This window comes from Chiloscyllium plagiosum, unplaced genomic scaffold (assembly GCF_037043375.1).
Source record: "Chiloscyllium plagiosum isolate Xiang-an unplaced genomic scaffold, Cpla_swu_hap1 HiC_scaffold_47, whole genome shotgun sequence".
In the NCBI taxonomy this organism is placed as follows: Eukaryota; Metazoa; Chordata; class Chondrichthyes; order Orectolobiformes; family Hemiscylliidae; genus Chiloscyllium; species Chiloscyllium plagiosum.
This window is the reverse complement of record NW_028270185.1, coordinates 10,316,635-10,341,316: the sequence shown is the minus strand read 5'-3', so window position 1 is coordinate 10,341,316 and position 24,682 is coordinate 10,316,635. Positions and strand designations below refer to the sequence as shown.

General features: G+C 45.0%; 1 protein-coding gene across 4 annotated transcripts in view; it reads right to left on the bottom strand.

Moving 5' to 3' along the window:
- The window catches only part of LOC122542817 (neuronal PAS domain-containing protein 3-like), a 441,402-nt gene that overhangs the window by 14,280 nt on the left and 402,440 nt on the right, over positions 1-24,682 (bottom strand). For all 4 annotated transcript variants that reach the window (XM_043680887.2, XM_043680884.2, XM_043680886.2 and 1 more), the window contains 4 exons: positions 21,541-21,656; positions 13,659-13,852; positions 4,079-4,185; positions 836-983 (listed from right to left, as the gene is read on the bottom strand). In XM_043680887.2, the coding sequence (XP_043536822.1) occupies positions 836-983; positions 4,079-4,185; positions 13,659-13,852; positions 21,541-21,656 (565 nt within the window). The remainder of the gene's footprint in view (positions 1-835; positions 984-4,078; positions 4,186-13,658; positions 13,853-21,540; positions 21,657-24,682) is intronic.

The following is a 24,682-nucleotide window of genomic DNA, read 5'->3' as shown; positions in this document are numbered from 1 at the left end:
TGAGGGGCAGCTTTTTCATGCAGAGGATGGTTTGTAGGTAGAACAAGCTGCCAGGGAAAGTGCTAGAGGCAGGTACAATTACAACATTTAAACGACATTTGGACAGGTGCATGAATAAGAAAGGTTTAGAGGGGTATGGACCAAATAGAGGCAAATAGGATTAGTTCAGCATGGTTGAGTTGGGTTGGAGGGACTGATTCTGTGCTGTATGACTCTGTGACTCTGACACTAATTTGGACTGGCGAAAGTGATGAAGGGCTTTTGCCTGAAATGTCGATTTTCCTGCTCCTCAGATGCTGCCTGACCTACTTACTTTTCCAGCACCACACTCTCGACTCTAATTTGGATAGGGACACCCACAATACTGTTAGGGAATGAGTTTTAGGAATTTGACCCAGCTTAGGTTCACCTGGGAGAGTGTGGCTGTGGAAAGGGAGTGGGAAGGTTGTGTTTAGAGAAAGGAAGGGAAGGGTAGGCTTTCCTGGTCACAGTGTCTCAGGCATCAATAAGATAAGCAAGGGTTGCATCTCCTTAACACTTCAGGACGATCAAAAAGAGCATCAAAGCCAATGAAGTGCTTTGGAAGTGTTGTAATGAGGAAAATGAGCAGGAGCTGTTCATGCATAGCAAGATCCCGTAAAGAGTAACAAAGTACATGGCTAGATAATGCGCTTTTGAGTGCGTGGAGTCAGGGATCAGTATCATGATTTCTTGGCCCCTCCTTCATCATCAGGGTGGGTGGAGACTTGGTGAAGCTCAGTTCTTGATTCCCAATTCTACCCACCAGTTGTGTTACATTGGCACAGACTGCAGGCTCACCCAGGGTTAGACTCACCTCAGCACATGGTTGACCCAGATGATGTTCTTCTCGTTTCCATTCTTGACATTGATCGAGATGGTTGCACTGGACTGCACCCACATGTAACCTCCGTTCTTTTGCATCCAGCGATAATACTTGGTGACCACCTGCCCCTTGTTTAACACTGTGGAGGAAGAAAAGCAAGAGATTGTTAATGTCAAAGAAAGGTGGGTGGGAGGGGGGTTGCAGAGGGAAGGGGGCTGGATTAATATTGGTAGAGATACAGTCAATATACAGCACTGGAGGAAAGAGCTTGCAGAATGACTATTGGGGAGCTGGATTAACATCAGTAGGGATGCAATCAGTAACATGGTAGTGGGGGAGAGGGGTTACTGAATGACACAGTGAGGATGTTGGATTAGTGTCAGTGGTATTAAAATCAGTAATACAGGGTGCTCAGGGAGACAGGGAGGTTACTGTGTGACTCTGTGGGAGCTGGGTTAATATCAGTTGAGGTACGGGCAGTATCACAGGGTGCTGGAAAAGAGAAGGGTGTTGATGGGTGACAGTGTGAGGGAGTTGGTTTAATATCAGTAGAGATAAGATCAGAAACACTGAGCACTGAGTGGAGTGGGAACAGTGTGATGGGGCTAGAGGAACGCTTTTGATACATTATCTTTCAACTTATTTCTCCCAATCATTCTTTGTTCTTGTTAATCTGCCTTCATTCTGACACACATTTACATCTGTGTTCAACTCTCTCACACACACATTCTCTGTCTTTCTCCCCATTGCTGTCCTCCCTCATTCTCTTTGCTTCACCTCGCCTGTCAAAGAGTCTCTCCTGCTTGGCTCTAGTAGTGGGATTCAGTGATTGATGGGCTGAATTGTGACAGTGCAGAAATAAAAAGCTTTAAATCCAATTTAGCAAATGCTCCATTTTAATACTGCAACAACAAAACAGATTTAAGTCTTGAATCCTGCCGAAGCTTCCCACTTCAGTGAGTGCTATTGATTACAGTTGAGACAAATTGTGATGGATATATCTTTATTCCTTGTGGGAGTTTATGTGTGATGAACAGAAGACTTAAAAAAAAAACTCTGTTCCTGGCAGCATTTTACAATACAATAAAAAGGGCTCCAAATAATTGCTTACCACTTCCCTCTCACCCTCTTCCCTTGTAAATCCTTTTCCTGGGCACCAACTCCTCTCTCTAACTCAAATCAGACCAAAATCAAATGTGGGAGTGATGGTGGAATAGGCCCCAGGCTAATGCTCTGGTAATGTGGGTTCAAGACAAGAGCTGGGGATTATAAATTCAATTAATAAATATGTAATTAAAAGCTAGTCTCAGTAATGGTAACCATGACAACTATTAATGATGTTTTTAAGAACTCATCACTTTGGGTTCACGAATGTCCTTTAGGAAATGAAGTCTATCATCCTTACCTGGTTTGGCCTACACATGATCCCAGATACCACACAGTAAAGTCTTTTCTACTCTTTAAAACTGAAAATAAAGCACTCCCGACACTGTCCCCAAACATTTGTCTCAATCCAAACACTCCCAGGACAGGTAAAGCAGTGAATTAGACATCCCAAAACCTGTCCACAATCTGCAAAGCACAAGACAGGAATGTAATGGAATACTCTCCACCAGCCTGAATGAGAGCAGCTCTAACAACATTGCAGTCTTTACACCATCCAGGATGAAGCAGCTTACTTGATCAGCACCACATCCAGCACCTTCAACATTCATTCCCCCTACCAGGGACATTTGTTAGCAGCAACATGTGCCATCAACAGAAAGCTGTAACAGCTCTTCCAGACTACTCCAACGGTACCTTCCAAAACCTCAACCTCTATCACTGAGAAGGACAAGAGCAGCAGGTACATAGAATACCATTCTTGCAAGTTCCTCTTTGAGTCACTCTCCATCCTCACTTGGGGATATATCACTGGGTCAAAATGCTGAAACTCCCTCCCTAACAGCACTATAGGTGTCCCTACATCTCATGGACAGCCGCAGTTCAAGAAGGCAGCTCACCACCATCTTCTCAAGGGGCAACTAGGGATGGGCAGCAACTGCTAAGTGAGGCAGCGACACCCACATTCCAAGTGTATATCCTGATACCACAGTGGTACAGGAAGTTGTTGGCACTCAATTGTCCTGGTGTCAGGGATGTGTATGAGGACAGGAAGAACGTTTCACCTGTGATGCTAGACGTGTGTGTATTTCCACTAATGTCAACTCACTGCCCTGCCATGAGCTTGCTAGAGGTTCAGCTCAGTGCTCCACCATCCCAATCTGAAATCAGCTTGCTGTCCATACCCCTCTAGCTACCTATGTTCTACTACCTACCTGCATCCCACTATTTGCCCGTGCTTCATTACCTGTCTGCTCTCTGTTACCTGATGCACTTTGTTCTTTGTTTGTCTCTTTCATACACATCTGCACATTCACAGGTCAAAATCTCCACTAAATGTAACTTCTAGAATAGAACTTTCCCTCCTTTCAGTGTCCTACTCTGTATTCTAGGAAGTTAGTTGTAGTTTTCCAACTCAGTAACTGTTGTAACTTTGAGACCACTCCTTATCATGATGTAGCCTTGCATTGATTTTAATCTGCATGTGCATGTTGCTCCACCTAGTGGTGGCATTAACCTTAAAGCAACAAAATAAAAGTATTACCATCACATTGGAGTTACAGGGCCTGAACAGTATTGAATTTATTGTCACTTGTATTTAACAAATATAATGAAAACTGTAATCTGTTGCTCCAGCACCATTTTGAGTTACAGAAGATATTAAGTTATAACTAGAATATAACTAAAAAGAGTTCCTCCTCCCTTGCACTCTGCTCGGTGTGTGTGTGTGTGTCTGTCTTGGGGGGAGGGTGTGTGGATGGGGTTCATCTGCGATATTCTTGGTACGAAAACAGCCACACATAAAACCTATACAAACAAGCACCTTCGCTTTTATCTTTCCTGTTGTGGACTCCCTCTGCGATACATGTGTGTATGGTAGCTTCAAATGAACAAAATGTACATTCCAATTTTCAATACACTACAGAATCTAGAGCACATTTTTAAAAACTTTCTTCGACCACAGGTTACACTAAAAAAAACCTTTGCTCTTAATCTAAATAGCACCATGACAAGCAATCTCTTAGCACTGTTAAACGATTCGCTAGCATTCTAATTAATTAATGCCTGACAATAACTCTTAACAGTGCCTCACAAAAAATATCCAAAGATCAAGAAAATGGAGATACTTACAGTCCAGGTGGCTATGCCTGATTCCTTCAACATCCTCAGCGTGAATGAAGTGATAACAGTTTTTCCCTACAACATCAGTGGTAGATAGGTCCATGTAATCGGAGATCCTGCATTCAACAAAACAGAATCATAATTTAGGAACAAAAGCAGGAAATGCTGGCCACACAAGTCCAAGCTGAGAATGGATGTGTTTATGTATTGAATGCAATAGCATCAATTTCATTAACAGATCATCCATTTCTCCAAAGCCCAAACTATCTCCCTGTCATGTTGTCACACACATTTTATGAGATAAGAGAAAGGGTAAGATCCATTTAGTTTGCATTCTTCCATCATTATTAATTGATTACTACACTGTCCACATTTGGCACTTCTAGGACAGGTACAGCAAGGGATCAGGTACAGAGTAAAGCTTCCTCTACTCTTAAACTGGAGATAAAACTTGCTGTACTCTTTTAACCTAAAGCATAACTCCCTCAATACTGCATCCATCAAACACTTCCAGGACAGGGATAGCACTGGGTTATATTCAAAGAAAAGCTCCCTCTATTCTTATAAACTGTAAATAAAGTTCCCTTCTTAATATTGTTCCTATCAACCACTTGTAGGAAGGTACCAGATTATAGTCCTATGGGTTTATTTGAAAACACTAGCTTTTGCAGCACTGCTCCTTCATTAGGTGTTAGTGAGAGAGGAAGCCATTAGACACAGAATTTATTAGGAAAAGATCAAAAGGTCATACAACTCATGCGAACAAATTGAATATACGTAAGGTATTATCAATATAAAGGTGAAACCTCAAGTCAGACAATGTATTTTAGGCGTGAGGTTTTGCTTGGAGTCTTTATCTTTTATTTCCAAAGTAGGAGTTTATAAAATGCCACATTGTCTGACTGTCTACAAATTGTGTGCTTTTTGAACAAAAATATACCTGCAAATACAAGTCTGCAAATGCAAATTCACCCCACAGACTTATATGTGTGTGTGTGTGTGTGCGCGCGCGCGCACGTGAAAGAGGGGGACAGTGTGTGTGTGACTCTCTCTCTTCCCCTCTCCTCACATGCACACATAAATCTGTGAGGTGAATTTGCTTTTCAGATTTGTATTTGCAGGTATATGTTAGCACACAATTTGCAGATAGTCAGTCAATGTGGCATTTTGTAAATTTCTACTTTGGAAATAAAAGACACAGACAGACTCCAAACAAGACCTCATGCCTAAAATGCACTGTCTGACTGTAGGTGTCACTTCCTTTATATTAATAACACCTGAAAATGTCTCAGGGCAGTGAAATGAAAGAATTTCTGGGGTTTGCATATTATTCAATCAAAACCTGCATCTCCATTCTAACTGATTAAAGATTTAAGAGTCATCTTACGTATGTTCAATTTGTTTGCATGAGTTGTATGACACTTTGATCTTTTCCTTATAAATTCTGTGTCTAAGGTCTTCCTCTCTCACTAACACCTGATGAAGAACAAAGTTAAAAATCACACATCAGGTTATAGTCCAACAAATTTATTTGGAAGTACAAGCTTTCGGAGCACAACTATGAAGGTGTTGTGTGATTTTTAAGTTTATCCATCCCAGTCCAACACCAGCACCTCCACAACCTGATGAAGGAGCAGCACTCCAAAAGCTAGTGTTGTCAAATAAACCCGTTGGATTATAACCTGGTGACGTGTGATTTTTGACCTTGTCCAACCCAGTCCAACACCAGTATCTCCACATCAGGACAGGTACAGCATGGGGTCAGATACAGAGTAAAGTTCCCTCTACTCTTTCAAACTAAAAGTAAACCTCTCTCGACAAGTCCATCATATCCTCCCAGGACGGGTGCAGCACAGAGTTAGGTACAGAGCAAAACGTCGTCTACTCTTTTAAACTGGAAATAACACTCTCGCTACACTGCTCCTATCAGGGACAGCATATGATTAGATACACCTTAAAGCTCCCTCACTCTGTCCCTGTCTTAAACACTCCCAGTACAAGTACAGCACGTGGGTAAATAGAAAGTAAGGTTCCCTCTACTATTTTAAACTGAATGTAAGATTTGCTGTACACTATCTGTATCAAATACTCCCAGAACAGGGACAGCACGGTGTTGGATACAGAGTAAAGCTCACTCTATTCTTTTAAGCTGAAAGTAAATCTCCCTCAACAGGTCCACCAAACACTCCCATGACAGGTATAGTACAGGGGTAGATACAGAAGAAAGTTCTCTCTACTCTTTCAAATTTAAAGTAAGCTACTGTGAATCAAGTACTCCCAGGACAGGTACAGCACGAGCTTCCATTATACTGTCAGACTAATTGATTGATCATAGCGACTATTCTGCATCGTAAGGACAGCAGGGTTACGGGAAAGAGTAGGGGCTAGTTGGACGCATGGATAGAATCAGAATCCCTACAATGCAGAAAGTGCATTGGCCCACGAAGGCAGCACTGGCCCTCTGAAGAACATCCCACACTATCCCTAAAACCCCACATTTACCATGGCTAACCTACCTAGCTTGCACATCCTTGGATGCTATGGGGCAATGTAGCATGGTCAATCCATCTAACCTGTACATCTTTGGACTGTGGAAGGAACCTGGAGCATCTGGTGGAAACCCACACAGACATGGGGAGAACGTGCAAACTCCACACAGACAGTCACCCAAGGCTGGAATCGAACCTGGATCTGTGAGGCAGTAGTGCTAACCACTGAGCCACTGTACTGTCATTTTAGATAGCTCTTTCAGGAACTGTGCATAGCCTTAATGGGTAGAATGGCCCCCTCTGTGCTGCATTGTCCAAAATTGAGTGAACAATATATCCAGGCACAAACTGATGTGAATCCACTGTGTTGCAGAATGCCACAAACCATCAATCCCAAATTCCTCATTGCTCCCAAAACTCAGCTGTGCCTAATGTCCCAAGTTTTTTCCATTTTTTGTCCCATGCTCTCATTCTCTTCCCTTTTCTGAGCTAATCTGACACGTTGTCTCTTGAAATAACTACACAGAGGCTGGTATCCCTTCACCAAATCACCCTTTATTTAATTGTGCACAGTACACTAACTATGACCAGCCAGCTTGGAGTCAGTCGCCTGGACTGAGGAGATTCTCATTTCTTGGCTTTTCTTTTACTGAGGAGATTTTAATCTCCTGATTATGGAGTTTTTACAATACACTGGCTGTGGCCAGTCAGCTCGGAATCTCCTGGTTATATATTTTTTAAACAGCAGAGTGGCCAGTGACGAAAGGCAATGCTGTGTGATCAAACGAGTGAAGGGGAGGGCAAGGATTAAATCAAAATAGAGTTGGAGGGTGAAATAAAACACTCCACTCCCTGCAATGACCACTTCTCCCTGAAAACCTATCTCCTTGTTTTTTTTCTTTCTTTTTTCTGTGTTTTTTTCAAATTAACAGAAATAAGCAGCGAGAAAACCCAGAAAACAAACAATCACAACAAACAATAAAGAGAAACAAAAATTCAAAATAAACTCCTCCTCAGTAGGAAGAGACCAACAGCAGTGAATAGGACACACTGACTGTATGGTTCCAGGACGTTCAGAAGTCGGTCTCCTCTCCTCCTTAACACAGAAAAGTGGAGAGAGCTTCACATACTGATCCAGCTCCCTCAGAGCCAGCTCTCAGAATGATCAGCATGTTTGACACTCTCATTCTTTTTTTTCTCCTTTTTTTCCTTACACTACCATCTGACAGCAGTAATGCTTATTTTTCCCCAGCATCCATGTCATGTGTGCAGGTGTCGGACACAGTGAAAAACAACAAGTGTGTACATCTTTATTTATATTCCACCATCAGGAATCTCCTGGTTTTATATATATATATTTTTAACTCTAAATCCCCTGTTAATTTTTTTCTCTTTTCTTAACCCCACACTACCGCCTAACTGTGGTAGTGCTTATATTTTCCCTAGCACCCATGTGTGTGTGTGCAGGTGTGAGACAGTGAAAAGCAAGTGTGTACATCTTTATTTATATTCCACCACCAGGAATCGCCTGTTTTTTTTTTGAGTAGACTTTAAATTTCCTCGTCTTCTTTTTCTTTTTTGTTTCTTTTCCAATAATTCTTCTTCACAAGTGATAAATAAGCATATGCTGTTTTAAGGTAAAACCAAGGACTGTAGATGCTAGAAACCAGAGTCTAGATTAGAGTGGTGCTGGAAAAGCACAGCAGGTCAGGCAGCATCCGAGGAGCAGGAAAATCGACGTTTCGGGCAAAAGCCCTTCATCAGGAATAGAGGCAGGAAGCCTGCAGAGTGGAGAGATAAATGAGGGGAGTGGGGAGAAAGTAGCATAGAATACAATAGGTGAATGGGGGTGGGGATGGAGGTGATAGGTCAGAGAGGAGGGTGGAGTGGATAGTTGGAAAGGAAGATAGGCAGGTAGGACAGGTCATGAGGGTGGTGCTGAGCTGGAAGGTTGAGCTGGGGTGAGGTGGGAGAAGGGGAAATGAGAAAACTGGTGAAGTCCACATTGATGCCATGGGGTGGAAGTGTTCCGAGGTGGAAGATGAGGCGTTCTTCCTCCAGGCATTGGGTGGTGAGGGAGCGGTGGTGAGGGAGCGGTGGTGGAGGAGGCCCTGGACCTCCATGTCCTCGGCAGAGTGGGAGGGGGAGTTGAAATGTTAGCCAAAAGGGTGGTGGGGTTGATTTGTGCGGGTGTCCCGGAGATGTTCCCTAAAGCGATCTGCTAGGAAGCGTCTAGTCTCCCTAATGTAGAGGAGACCACATCAGGAGCAACGGATACAATAAATGATATTGGTGAATGTGCAGGTAAAACTTTGATGGATGTGGAAGGCTCCGTTGGGGCCTTGGATGGAGGTGAGGGAGGAAGTGTGGCGCAGGTTTTGCAATTCCTGTGGTAGCAGGGGAGGGTGCCAGGAAGGGAGGGTGGGTTGTTGGGGGAGTGTGGACCTGACCAGGTAGTCACAGAGGGAACGGTCTTTGTGGAAAGAGGAAATGGGTGGGGAGGGAAATATATCCCTGTTGGTGGGGTCCGTTTGGAGGTGGCGGAAATGTCATCGGATGATATGGTTTATGCAAAGGTTGGTAGGGTGGAAGGTGAGTACCAAGGGGGGAAGGGGGGGGGGGGGGGGTTCTGTCCTTGTTATGGTTGGAGGGGTGGGATTTGAGAGCGGAGGGGCGGGATGTGGACGAGATGTGTTGGAAGGCATCTTTAACCACGTGGGAAGAAAAATTGTGGTCTCTAAAGAAGGAGGCCATCTGATGTGTTCTGTGGTGGAACTGGTTCTGCTGGGAGCAGATACAGCAGAGGCAGAGGAATTGGGAATACGGGATGGCATTTTTGCAGGAGATAGGGTGGGAAGAGGTGTAATCCAGGTAGCTGTGGGAGTCAGTAGGTTTGTAAAAAATGTCAGTGTCAAGTCGGTCATCATTAATGGAGATGGAGAGGTCCAGGAAGGGGAGGGAGGTGTCAGAGATGGTCCAAGTGAACAGAACCCCCCTCCAGTACCCTACCAACCTTCGCATAAACCACATCATCCGATGTCATTTCTGCCACCTCCAAACGGACCCCACCACGGGGATATTTCCCTCCCCACCCATTTGCAAAGACCGTTCCCTCCGTGACTACCTGGTCAGGTCCACGCCCCCCCCCCCAACAACCCACCCTCCCTTCCTGGCACCCTCCCCTGCCACCGCAGGAATTGCAAAACCTGTGCCCACACCTCCTCCCTCACCTCCATCCAAGGCCCCAAAGGAGCCTTTGACATTCATCAAAGTTTTACCTGCACATCCACCAATATCATTTATTGTATCCTTTACTCCCGAAGCGGTCTCCTCTACATTGGGGAGACTGGATGCCTCCTAGCAAAGCACTTTAGGGAACATCTCCGGGACACCTGCACCAATCAACCCCACTGTCCTGTGGCCCAACATTTCAAGTCCCCCTCCTGCTTTGCCGAGGACATGCAGGTCCAGAGCCTCCTCCACCGCTGCTCCCTCACCACCTGACGCCTGGAGGAAGAACGCCTCATCTTCCGCCTCGGAACACTTCAACCCCATGGCATCAAAGTGGATTTCACCAGTTTCCTCATTTCCCCCACCTCACCCCAGCTCCAACCTTCCAGCCTAGCACCGCCCTCATGACCTGTCCTACCTGCCTTTCTTTCTACCTATCCACTCCACCCTCCTCTCTGACCTATCACCTTCATCCCCACCCCCATTCATCCATTGTACTCTTTGCTACCTTCCCCCACCCTCCTCTCTGATCTATCACCTCCATCCCCATTCACCTATTGTATTCTATGCTACTTTCTCCCTACCCCACTCTCATTTATCACTGCAGGTTCCCTGCCTCTATTCCTCATGAAGTGCTTTTGCCAGAAACGTCGATTTTCCTGCTCCTCGGATGCTGCCTGATATGCTGTTTTAAGCTTGTTTCTTACTGGAATGAACTCTAACTTCATTTTATTAACATTTTGCACTGTTTGCAATGTATGTGCATAATATTGTGCTTTAATGTCAATCCCCTGTTTATATATTTTTTTCTTTACCCCCACACTACTGCCTAACTGTGGTAGTGCTTATTTTTTCCCCAGCACCCATGATGTGTTTGTGCAGGTGTGAGACACAGTGTAAAACAACAAGTGTGTACATCTTTATTTATATTCCACCACCAGGAATCTCCTGGTTATTTTTTCTCTCCTGGTTTTTTTTTTTTTCCCCTTTAACCCCCACACTACCACCTAAGTGCGGTAGTGCTTATTTTTTCCCCAGCACCCATGATGTGTTTGTGCAGGTGTGAGACACAGTGTAAAACAACAAGTGTGTACATCTTTATTTATATTCCACCACCAGGAATCTCCTGGTTATTTTTTCTCTCCTGGTTATATTATTCAGCTAGTGCTTTCCTGATTTGTCCAGGTTAACAACCTCCAATCAATGACCTCATAGTTGATGAGGTCAATCTGGTTCCAATCACTGCATTTCTTTAATGACCAACCTGAGTTTTCAAAATGCTTTGAAATTTGAAAATAAAAATCAACAAAAGCAAGTAAGAACTAGGTTCAAAATCATATTGGAAAGCTTTACATATTATTCATGTCTTTAACTGTAACAGTTGTAGTATCTGGTGCTGAAAGATGTGTGATTTCCACATTCTAATCTCTTTTTTTAGTTTAAATTTTAACCTGGTGGCTTATGGGTTTGGCCTATTTGTGTGATGGTGTTTCATAATTATCAAGGTGAGTATTTCCAGAACCATAACTTTAAATCAGTATATGTAAAATATAAATTATTGAAGGCCTCCTGGAGTGTTAATGCAAGTTTGTTCATTTTATAAAAAACAGAAAATACTGCACATGCTGGACCTTGATTATTCACCATATCAATGCCCCTCATGATTTTTTTAAACCTCTGCAAGTTCACTCTTCAGCCTTCAACACTCCAGGGAAAATAGCCCCAGCCTATTCAGCATCTCTCTATAGCTCAAATTCTCCAACCCTGGTAACATCCTTGTAAATTTTTTCTGAACCCTTTCAAGTTTAACAACATTTTTCCTATAGCAAGGATACTAGAATTGAATGCAGTATTCCAAACGATGCCTAACCAATGTCCTGTACAGCCACACCATGTCTTCCCAACTCCGACACTCAATGCACTGATGACCAATGAACTGAGTGACTTGCCAGAGGACAGTTAACCGTGGTATTGGAGTCACATGTAGGCCAGACCAGGTAAGGATGGCAGATGGGTTTTTATGACAATCAATAGTGGTTACATGGTCCCTATTATGCCTGCTTTTTAATTTTAGATTTTTATTGAATTCAAATTTCATCATCTGCTATTGTGTGATTTGACCCTATGTTATTAGAATGTTAATCTCGGATTCTCGATGACTGGCCCCTCCCATTCCGCCTTTTATGTAATAAACTTCTGTTCTCTTGTTAAAACCAAATCTACAACATTGAGTGTTTGCTTTTCAGTAAAAGGTTGCCACAATAATTAGGATAATATCATAATATCTATCAAACCGGTTTTTAATCTGGCGTTGATTTGATTTGCTGGAATTATAACACTGGCAAGAGAAGGACAATTCCAGTGTAAACATTGTTGTACTGAAAAAGGCACAAAATCTTTTTCACACATTTTAACAGAAATTGAATTTAAAATTGTAAGTACAGGAGGCCGAGTGACATTAGCCTGTTGTGTATGCCGATCTCTCTTTGCATCTCTATCCATCAGTCCTTCTCTCTATCCAAATGTTAGATATATGATCAAATGGATAGACAGTAGCACCAATGAATAAGTTGATAGATAAATAAGAGTTAGATAGATAGACACAGATTCAATAAATATAAGACAGAGAAACAGGCTACAGCAGATTAGGCAGCACAGATACTGTTTCTTGTCTCTCTTAGGCACTGGGAACTCATCACTGATTGTGTCCAATGTTATGTGATTTTACAGAACCTGTAAGAATCTGGCATGCTCATTCCTGTGACGTGAAGAGAAAGCTGCAATAGTTTTGGCAGAGAGCGGAACAAATCATTCCGAACAAGTACATAAGGCAGACAAATTCAAGATGAATAGAGATAAAACAGCCAAACCAATATACATGTTTACATAGTCGAACAAACTGTTAGATTAAGCAGGCAGGCCAATAGACAGGTGGACAAACACCTAGACAGACAGAGGACCAATGGATAGACAGACAGGAAACAATGCATATAATTAAAGATTCAACAGACAGGTGAAGTTTCATAGATAGAGAGAGAGTGATGGACAGATTACAAGATGGGCAGAAAGGGAGAGAAAGACATGGACAGAGAGAGAATGACAGCGAGAGGCACAGAATTGGATGGATAAGGAAGACAGACAGAAAGACAGAGCCATGTGATCAGAGAGAGAGAGAGAGAGAGACACACACAGAGAAACATGGAGAGACAGAGAGAGAAAGGTACAAAGTGAGTCAGAGTCAAAGAGACACATAAAAAAGAAATGGAGAAAGATGTACAGAGAAAGAAAAATTTAGAGACTGGAATATGGACAATGGGAGACAGAGAATGATAGAGAGAAAGAGTCCACTGAAGGAGGAACATATTGTTTTGTGTTGCCACAAGATTTGTGGTTTGGAAGTCTAATCTGCACACTGGAGAGAAGGATCTCCTTGTCTCTGCTGATAATGTGTGTCCTGAAGTAGCTTCCCATTTACCTATGAGTGAGTTCTGTCTGACTTGCGTAAGTGCTACATACTCTTCAACGGAAACTCACTGATGATGTTACCCAGCATAGTGACAAAACATCTGAGAACAAACCTGCCAGCTCTGCGAGCAAACTTACAAGCTGATACTCTGTTATTCCTTCATTTCTTCACAGTCCCTCGCACGTGACTGTCGGGAACATCATCATTGCATCAACAAATTCATTCTCAGGTTTGATAAAGGACAATTTGAGTCACAGACAGGGAAATAAATCAAGAAAGACTCTGAAATGCAAATAAAAAGTGCAGAAATGGCTACTTAGAGTAAAGGGGTGTAGCCATCCATGGCATGGAATACACTGCATTTTATTGCAGTTAATTCACTGCTCAGAACTCAGACACTGACCTGTTTTCACAGTAGATGATCTGCAGATCCAGACTGACCCTGGAGACAAACATGTGGCACTCAATCCGGACCTCATTAATGGTGGAAGGCGGGAGTGTGTGGGCGAGAGCCACCATTCCCATGAAGCTGGTGGGAACAGCACGAGCGTGAGGCAACGAAATCCGAGATCGCAAGCGCCCTGTGACATGGATAACCTGTGACAGAAAGAGCCATTTACTGAATACTGAAAGGCCTGGATACAGTGGACATTGGGAAGATGTTTCTGTTAGCAGGAGAGATTAGGACCCAAGGGCATAGCCTTCGAGTAAAGGGAAGACCCTTTAGAATGGAGATGAGGAGAAACTTCTTCAACCAGAGTAGTGATTCTATGGAATTCACTGCCACAGAAGGCTGTGAAAGCCAGGTCATTGAGTACATCTAAGACAGAGATAGATGGGTTCTTGATTGTTAAGGGGATCAAAGGTTTTGGGGAAAAGGTGGGAGAATGGGGTTGAGAAACTGATCAGCTATGATTGAATGGTGGAGTAGACTCGATAGGCCGAATGGCCTAACTTCTGCTCTTATGTTTTATGGTTTATTTTCACTGTGATGTCTGGAATTCCCCTCATTAATCTATGGAGCTTTCATCCCACGTCTTGAGAGGCAAAGTTACATGATCCAAACAGAACACATCATTTAAAATTCAACACTTAACGTCCGGCTAGTTCAGTTGGTAGAGTATGAGAGCCTTATTCGCAGGATTGTGGATTTAAGCACCACACTGGGTGCCATTATTTGTTCTTCTATGTCAGTCACAAAAAGCTAGCATCCAAGTTCAGTGGGTGATAGGGAAGGCAAATGTAATGTTGACCTTTAATTTAAAAGGAATGAAGTATAAAAATGGGGAAGTCTTGCTTGGTCAGACCACAGCTAGAATACTGTATACAGTTTTCAGCCCCTTATCGAAGGAAAGATATACAAGTAAGTACTAGAGGCAGCCCAGAGAAGGTTCACTGGGTTTTTCCGGATATGGAGGTAACTTCTCATGAGAAGAGATTGAGTAGATTGGACCTGTACTCATTGAAGTTTAGAAGGAGAGGTGACCCATTGAAACGTACAAGATTTTTAGAGGACTTGACAGGGCAGCTATGGAGAGGTTGTGGGAGATTATAGACAATAGGTGCAGGAGTAGGCCATTCTGGCCTTCAAGCCAGCACCACCATTCATTATGATCATGGCTGATCATCCTCAATCAGTATCCTGTTCCTGCTTATCCCCATAACCCTTGATTCCACAATCCTTAAGAGCTCTATCCAACTCTTTCTTGAAAGTATCAGAGACTTGGCCTCCACAGCCTTCTGGGGCAAAGCATTCCATACACCCACCACTCTCTGGGTGAAGAAGTTTCTCCTCAACTCTGTTCTAAGTGGCCTATCCCTTATTTTTAAACTGTGTCCTCTGGTTCGGGACACACCCATCAGCGGAAACATGCTTCCTGCCTCCAGAGTGTCCAATGCTTTAATAATCTTATATGTCTCAATCAGATCCCTTCTCAGCCTTCTAAACTCAAGCGTATACAAGCCCAGTTGCTCCAATCTTACAGCGTAAGATAGTCCTGCCATTCCGGGAATTGACCTCGTGAACCTATGCTGCACTCCCTCAATAGCCAAAATGTCTTTCCTCAAATTTGGAGACCAAAATTGCGCACAATATTTCAGGTGCGGTCTCACCAGGGCCCTGTACAGCTGCTGAAGGACTTCTTTGCTTCCATTATCAATTCCTCTTGTTATGAAGGAAGATGTTTCTGTTAGCAGGAGAGATTAGGACCCAAGGGCTATTAGCTTTCTTCACTGCCTGCTGTACCTGCATGCTTGCTTTCATTGACTGATGTACAAGAACACCTAGATCTCATTGTACTGCCCCTTTATCTAACTTGACTCCATTTAGGTAGTAATTTGCCTTCCTGTTCTTGCCACCCAAAGTGGATAACCACACATTTATCCACATTAAACTGCATCTGCCATGCATCTGTCCACTCACCTAGCCTGTCTAGGTCACCCTGTATTCTCCTAACATCCTCCTCACATTTCACCCTGCCACCCAACTTTGTGTCATCAGCAAATTTGCTAATATTACTTTTAATACCTTCATCTATATCATTAATGTACATTGTAAAAAGCTGCGGTCCCAGCACTGATCCCTGCGACGCACCACTGGTCACCGCCTGCCATTCCGAAAGGCAGCCGTTTATCACTACTCTTTGTTTCCTGTCAGCAAACCAATTTTCAATCCATGTCAGTATTTTGCCCCTAATACCATGTGCCCTAATTTTGCTCACTAATCTCCTATGTGGGACTTTATCAAAGGCTTTCTGAAAGTCCAGATATACCACATCCACAGGATCTCCCTTGTCCATCTTCAGAGTTACATCCTCAAAAAGTTCCAGAAGAGTGGGCGGCACGGTGGCACAGTGGTTAGCACTGCTGCCTCACAGCGCCTGAGACCCGGGTTCATTTCCCGCCTCAGGCGACTGACTGTGTGGAGTTTGTACATTCTCCCTGTGTCTGCGTGGGTTTCCTCCGGGTGCTCCGGTTTCCTCCCACAGTCCAAAGATGTGCAGGGTCAGGTGAATTGGCCATGCTAAATTGCCCGTAGTGTTAGGTAAGGGGTAAATGTAGGGGTATGGGTGGGTTTCGCTTCGGCGGGTCGGTGTGGACTTGTTGGGCCGAAGGGCCTGTTTCCACACTGTAATGTAATCTAATCTAATCTAATTAGTCAAGCATGATTTCCCCTTCATAAATCCATGCTGACTCTGACCTATCCTGTTACTGCTATCGTAATTTTGTCCTTTAGAATTGACTCCAGCATTTTTCCCACCACTGAGGTCAGACTAACTGGTCTATAATTCTCTGTTTTCTCTCTCCCTCCTTTCTTAAAAAGTGAGACAACATTAACCACCTCCAATCCGCAGGAACTGATCCTGAATCTATAGAACATTGGAAAATGATCACCAATGCATCCACGATTTCTACAGCCATCTCCTTCAGTACCCTGGGATGCAGACCATCAGGTCCCGAGGAATTATCAGCTTCAGACTTAACAGTCTCTCCAACACCATTTCCTGCCTAATATAAATTCCCTTCAGTTTAGGTCCTTCAGCCAATATTACATCTGGGAGATTGCTCGAGTCTTCCCCAGTGAAGACAGATCTAAAGTACCAATTCAACTCTTCTGCCATTTTTTTGTTCCCCGTAATAAATTCACCCGTTTCTGTCTTCAAGGGCGCAATTTTAGTCTTAACCATTTTTTTCTTTTCACATATCTCAAAAAGCCTTTACTATCCTCCTTTATATTTTTGGGGAGTTTACCTTCGTGCCTTATTTTTTCTTTGCGTATTTCCTTTTTAGTTATCCTCTGTTGTTCTTTAAAAGCTTCCTAGTCCTCCGATTTCCCACTCATCTTTGCTATGTTATACTTTTTCCCTTTTGTCTTCATATGGTCCTTAACTTCCCTCGTCAGCCATGGCCACCCCTGCCTCCCCTGAGGATCTTTCTTCCTCTTTGGAATGAACTGATCCTGCATCTTCTGCATCATACCCAGAAGTACCTGCCACTGTTGTTCCGCTGCCATCCCTGCACCATTGAACTTTGGCCAGCTCCACCCTCATAGCTCCATAGTTCCCCTTATTCAAGTGAAATATTGTCACTTCCGATTCTACCCTCTCCCTTTCAAACTGCAGATTAAAGCTTATTTTATTGTGGTCACTACCTCCTAATGGCTCCTTTACTTCGAGGTCCCTGATCAAATCCGGTTCATTGCACAACACCAGATCCAGAATTGCTTTCTCCCTGGTAGGCTCCAGCACAAGCTGTTCTAAGAAGCCATCTCGGAGGCACTCCACAAACTCCCTTTCTTGGGGTCCAGTACCATCCTGATTCTCCCAGTCTACCTGCATGTTGAAATCCTCCATAACAACTGTAGGACCAGAGGGATTAAGGGGTCACCCATTTAAGACAAAGATGAGAAGTTTCTCTCAGAGGGTAGTGAATCTATGGAATTCTTTACTGCACAGGGCTATTAAGACTGAGTGATTAAGTATATTCAAGGCAAGATAGACATTTTTAAATAGTAAGAGATTCAAAGGTTATGGAGAAAAGGCAGAAAAGTGGAGTTGAGAATAATCAGAACAGTCACTATCTCAGGCAGAAAGGTCAGCAGGCTGAATGGCCTACTTCTGTTTCTATGTCTTATGGTCTCAAGATGTGTTGGTAAATGGCCACTTTGTGCTCAGCAACATCCCATAAGCAGCAGTGCACTGAATGCCCTGATAATGGTTTTTTAGTCATGTTGGATATGTTTTTCTTCACATATTAGCCCTGGACCTGAAAGGTCTGTTTTACCAAGTGAACAGGAATCTGTCTCAGTTCAACATCACACCCTCAAGTCAGTTTGGAGGGTGGCATGTCACTGACATGCCACTGCACTGGCATGTCAGAAAAGATTAAGGGAGAGACACAAATCGGAAAACAAAAGTGGATAAAATGCAGTAAAGACAAATGGAGGTGGAGAAAGGGGTTTGATGAGGTCAGCACTCCAAATTTTGTATTCAGTTTACTTGAATAGACTGAATGTTTTGGCTCTATCCTGTTTTGAGATGCAGCCACAAGGGGGCAATGCTGCTCCACAGTCTGACAATTCTTCGCCTCCAGAGGAAATGTCAAAGATTGTCAGCCTGCATTTCCCTCTTTACTCGTTGCTCCTGTCTGCACGAAGCAGATTCCAGAGCAGGCAAGTATCCCCTCCTTAATATTAAAAATTCTCCAACATCACATATTGTCAATTGTCAAGGTGAAATGAGAATGGTACCAGGAGCCCAAGAGCGAGATTATGAGATTAAATAAAATGGACTTGAATTCCCTGGAATATAAAAGGCTTAACAGGGCAATTAAATTGACGTATTTCAGATTGTGGAAGAAATTGATAGCGTAGATAAATGTTTCTTGCTAGTGGTGGTGGGGAAGGTGGCGATAATCTTGGGCAAGGGGATGGATATTCCGCGGTCCAAGGAGAATAGAGTGCATTCCATAGAAGGGCGGCGAAACTAGCTCAGAGGGGTTGAATGGCCTCCAACTGGGACCATTTCGACTGGGACAACACATCTATCCTGGGTCAGACTAAGCAAAGACATGCCAAAGAATTCCTAGAGGCCTGGCACTCCAACCACAACGCCATAAACAAACACATAGATCTAGATGCCATCTATCAACCCCTCAGAAAACGAACAGGAAATGACATCACCAAAACCCCAGGAACCCCATCCAGGAGAAAGATATAAATAGAAAGCAGGAGACAACAGCTTTGCTTCACTAGGAGGTCGCCACTGATGATGTTACCTAGCCAGGTAATGAAACGTCTGGATATCAAACCTACAGCTCAGCGAGCAAACCTACACCTTAGGCCTCCAACAGATTTCACGATGCCTCCTGACAGACGAAGAAATTAGAAAGCGACCATGGCAAGGCGGCTGAATTAAGGATACCGATTTGTGTTCACCCTGTTTCTTAATCGGCCTACTCACCTACAAATCTATAGCGGTAGTGCTGCGTCATGAGGCAAGGCTGAATAGACTGGGGCTTACAGGAGCTCACAAGATGTCAAGTTCAAGTCCCACTCCAGGACGTAGGTGCGAAAAAAATACAATAATAATCCTTCGAGTGAGAGCGCTGCACTGTCTTTGGAATCGACATGTTAAAAAATCTGTCTGCACAACCATCTGTTTAAAAAAACCCGCCACCACACTGTCTGGGAAAGGAGTTCTCCCTGTGTACTGGCCCAGTATTTATCCCGTAATCAACGTCACAAAATCTGATCACATTGCTGCTTTTGGGAGTTTCGGATGCCTAAGTGACTTCAAAAACGCTACACAAATGCACATCTTTCTTTTGTTTTAAAACCATGAGTGATTTGATAGGGTACACGTATACACTTGGACAGGATTTTCGACATATTAGAGAAACCAGAACTAGGGGACCCATCAGTTGAAAACAGCCACAAATAAAACCTAGAAGAACCCTCTTTTTCCTGAGTGTGTTGAGAACAGGGAACTCATTCCCACACGGCGAGGTCGAGGCGAATAGCACAGACACGTTAAGAGAAGGCTAGACCAGCCTACGAGGGTGAGGATGGTAGGTTTAAATTAGGGAAGGTGGGAAAACGGTGAATAAACATCAGCATGGACTGGTTTGACCGAATGGCCTCTTTCTGTGCATGTGACAATGTTCTCAGGGAGTTTGGAGGGCAGAGAGAGATAAGAGGCAGGAAACAGATCATTAGGTGAGAAATGGTAAAGGAGACAGAGATCTATTGGAAACACTGAGACACTGTGCCATGGTGCAGACGCCCCTGTGCACATGAATACGTTCCTATTGTAGTGGTAATACTCCAGTGAGTAAAGAGCTGAGATACAAACAGCCTTTCTATGTAAAGCACAGTTTGGCTGTGTTGTAATGCAGAAGCTGCTGTGCTATCTGGCTGTGTTCTTATCAAGGTGAGAGATGAGAGGACTGGAGACAAAACATTTTATTATTGTACAATCAGGAGAACACTAAACGTTCCCTGGCTCCCTCTGCAGTTGCACCTTCAAGGTATAGGCTGTTCCACAGTTAGACATTTGCAGATATGGGAGTTTAACCTAAGCACTTATTTATGTTTCATATTTAATAAAATGTGTCTACCCTTATAAGGTATCAACCTTTCAGCATTCTCAACACTGATTCAGGTCAGTCTCCCCTTGTCTGGCAAAATCTAAGACTGGGGGTTTGGGGAGAGGTTGGAAATGGTAAGTATTGAAAGGATGTGGTAAATAGGGTGGAGATGGCGAGGTGAGACGGTTGAAGGTGAGGTGGGGGAGGGTAGAGATAACCAGGAGAGGGGAAGCAGAAGGATCGGGTGCAGATGGCGAGGGGGAGTGGAGAGGGGATAAGAGTGGAGACAGTGAGGGAAGGGGAAGAGGGGTTGAAGATGAGGGGGGAGAGAGTGAGCAGGATAAGAGGAGGTCGAAGGTCTGGGAGGAAAGAGGTTTGGGGGAGATAGGGAGATGGAGTAGGGGGCAAGAGAAGAGGTGAGAGGAAAATGGAGCATAATCTCAGCATAAGGAGTCACAAATTTAAGAGAGAGATGAAGAGGAATTTCTTCTCTCAGAGGTTAGAGAATGTGTGGAATTCTTTATCGTCGAGCATTGTCCAGATTGGGTTATTAAGTGTGAGATTCAAGGGTTATGAGGAAAAGGCAGGGGAGTGGAGTTGAAAATTATCAGATCAAATGCCACTCATTGAGTAGTGGGGCAGATTCAATGGGCTGAATGGCTGACTTCTGCTCCTATATCTTATGTCTTAAAATGTGTTGGTAAATGGCCATTTTGTGCTCAGCAAGATCCCACAAACAGCAGTGCATTGAATGTGCCAACAATTGGTTTTAGTAATGTTGATGGCCTTAATGGCCTACTACCATTCTTACATTTTATTGTGTGATGGGCTGGGGCAAGGAAAAAGTTGGGGCAAGTTATGATTTGTGAGGGAGGTTAACACATCATGGTTGGAAGGGAGAAAACACAAGGTTTAACTGGAGACACTGTTTGTGGTTTGCACATGACTAATCTTCAGGAATGAGTGCAACCCATTGCATAGTATGTTTAAGAAGGGAATTCCTCCTGCAGCATTGCTGTCAGATCAAATGATACAAACCCAGTATCGCTGATGCAATGCTGCCAATGCAAACACATCCTGCTAACACTGCAATGGCTAACGCCTCTCTGTTATTGACTGGATGTCCTTGGGTGTGAATGTAATAATCTAGCCTTGGCCAGAAGGTAGCAGTTGGTGGAAAGTTTCTAACGCCCACTCACCTTGTATCCTGAAGATTTGACATGAACCCCTCGCTTGGTCAGTGTTGACTTCATGCGAATGAAGAATGTGCGCTCCAACACATTATCATCACCCAGGAGACTGGGACTCCCAGAGTCTGTGAAAATCACAAAGAGACTGATAGTAGGTGACCCAGTAATGACCCCAATAGGTGATTCCCACTTCACCCACACTAATCTTGACTAGAGGCCAACAATGTGTAAATTAGCGACACATGACTAAGCTAGTCTACTTATAGAAGAAAGTGAGGACTGCAGATGCTGGAGATCAGAGCTGAAAATGTGTTGCTGGAAAAGCGCAGCAGGTCAGGCAGCATCCAAGGAGCAGAAGAATCGACATTATGGACATGAGCCCTTCTTCAGGAATGAGGAGAGTGTGCCAAGCAGGCTAAGATAAAAGGTGGGGAGGAGGGACTTGGGGGAGGGACGTTGGAAATGTGATAGGTGGAAGGAGGTTAAGGTGAGAGTGATAGGCCAGAGTGGGGGTGGGGGCGGAGAGGTCAGGAAGAAGATTGCAGGTTAGGAAGGTGGTGGGGGGGGGGGGGGAAATGAGGAAACTGGAGAAATCTGAGTTCATCCCTTGTGATTGGAGGGTTCCTAGGCGGAAGATGAGGCGCTCTTCCACCAGCGGTCATGTTGCTATGGTCTGGCGATGGAGGAGTCCAAGGACCTGCATGTCCTTGGTGGAGTGGGAGGGAGAGTTGAAGTGTTGAGCCACGGGGTGGTTGGGTTGGTTGGTCCGGGTGTCCCATAGGTGTTCTCTGAAATGTTCCGCAAGTAGGCGACCTGTCTCCCCAATATAGAGGAGGCCACATCGGGTGCTGCGGATGCAGTAAATGATGTGTGTGGAGGTGCAGGTGAACTTGTGGCGGATATGGAAGGATCCCTTGGGGCTTGGAGGGAAGTAAGGGGGGAGGTGTGGGTGCAGGTTTTGCATTTCTTGCGGTTGCAGGGGAAGGTGCCGGGAGTGGAGGTTGGGTTGGTGGGGGTGTGTGGACCTGGCAAGGGAGTCACGGAGGAGTGGTCTTTTCGGAACGCTGAGAGAGGAGGGGAGGGAAATATATCCCTGGTGGTGGGGTCCGTTTGGAGGTGGCGGAAATGACGACGGATGATATGATGTATATGGAGGTTGGTGGGGTGGTAGGTGAGGACCAGTGCGGTTCTGTCCTGGTGGCGATTGGAGGGGCGGGGCTCAAGGGCGGAGGAGCGGGAAGTGGAGAAGATGCGGTGGAGAGCATCGTCGATCACGTCTGGGGGGATATTGCGATCTTTGAAGGAGGCCATCTGGGTTGTTCGGTATTGGAACTGGTCCCCCTGGGAGCAGATGCGGTGGAGACAAAGGAATTGGGAATATGGGAAGCGTTTTTACAGGGGCAGGGTGGGAGGAGGTGTAGTCTGGGTAGCTATGGGAGTCGGTCGGTTTATAGTAAATAACAGTATTGATTCGGTCGCCCGAGATAGAAATAGAGAGGTCTAAGAAGGGGAGGGAGGAGTCTGAGACGGTCCAGGTAAATTTGAGATCGGGGTGGAACGTGTTGGTAAAGTGGATGAACTGTTCAACCTCCTCGTGGGAGCACGAGGCAGCACCGATACAGTCATCGATGTAGCGGAGGAAAAGGTGGGGGATGGTGCCAGTGTAGCTGCGGAAGATGGACTGTTCCACATATCCTACGAAGAGGCAGGCATAGCTGGGGCCCATGCGGGTGCCCATGGCTACTCCTTTGGTTTGCAGGAAGTGGGAGGATTGGAAAGCGAAGTTGTACAGAGTGAGGACCACTTCAGTCAGTCGAAGGAGGGTGTCAGTGGAAGGGTACTGGTTGGTACGGCAGGAAAGGAAGAAGCGGAGGGCTTTGAGTCCTTCGTGATGCAGAATGGAGGTGCACAGGAACTGGATGTCCATGGTGAAGATAAGGTGTTGGGGACCGGGGAAGCGAAAATCATGGAGGAGGTGGAGGCCGTGGGTAGTGTCCCGAGCGTAGGTGGGTAGTTCTTGGACTAAGAGGGACAGGACCGTGTCGAGATATGTAGAGATGAGTTCAGTGGGGCAGGAGCAGGCTGAGACAATGGGTCGGCTGGGGCAGTCAGGTTTGTGGATTTTGGACAGAAGGTAGAAACGGGCAGTGCGGGGTTGTGGGATTATGAAGTTGGAGGCGGTGGATGGGAGATCCCATCCACTTTAACAGTTCATCCACTTTACCAACACCTTCCACCCCGATCTCAAATTTACCTGGACCGTCTCAGACTCCTCCGTCCCCTTCCTAGACCTCTCCATTTCTATCCTGGGCGACCGAATCAACACTGTTATTTACTATAAACCGACCGACTCCCACAGCTACCTAGACTACACCTCCTCCTGCCCTGTCCCCTGTAAAAACACCATCCCATATTCACAACTCCTTCGTCTCCACCGCATTTGCTCCCAGGAGGACTAGTTCCAATACCGAACAACCCAGTGGCCTCCTTCTTCAAAGATCGCAATTTCCCCCCAGACGTGATCGACGATGCTCTCCATCGCATCTTCTCCACTTCCCGCTCCTCCGCCCTTGAGCCCCGCCTCTCCAATCGCCACCAGGACAGAACCCCACTGGTCCTCACCTACCACCCCACCAACCTCCATATACATCATATCATCCATCGGCATTTCCGCCACCTCCAAACGGACCCCACCACCAGGGATATATTTCCCTCCTCTCTCAGCGTTCCGAAAGGACCACTCCCTCCGTGACTCCCTTGTCAGGTCCACACCCCCCACCAACCCAACCTCCACTCCTGGCACTTCCCCTGCAACCGCAAGAAATGCAAAACTTGCGCCCACACCTTCCCCTTTACTTCCCTCCAAGGCCCCAAGAGATCCTTCCATATCCACTACAAATTCACCTGCACCTCTACACACATCATTTACTGCATCCGCTGCAGCCTCCTCTATATTGGGGAGACAGGTCGCCTACTTGCGGAACATTTCAGAGAACACCTATGGGACACCCGGACCAACCAACCCAACCACCCCGTGGCTCAACACTTCAACTCCCCCTCCCACTCCACCAAGGACATGCAGGTCCTTGGACTCCTCCATCGCCAGACCATAGCAACACGACCGCTGGTGGAAGAGCGTCTCATCTTCCGC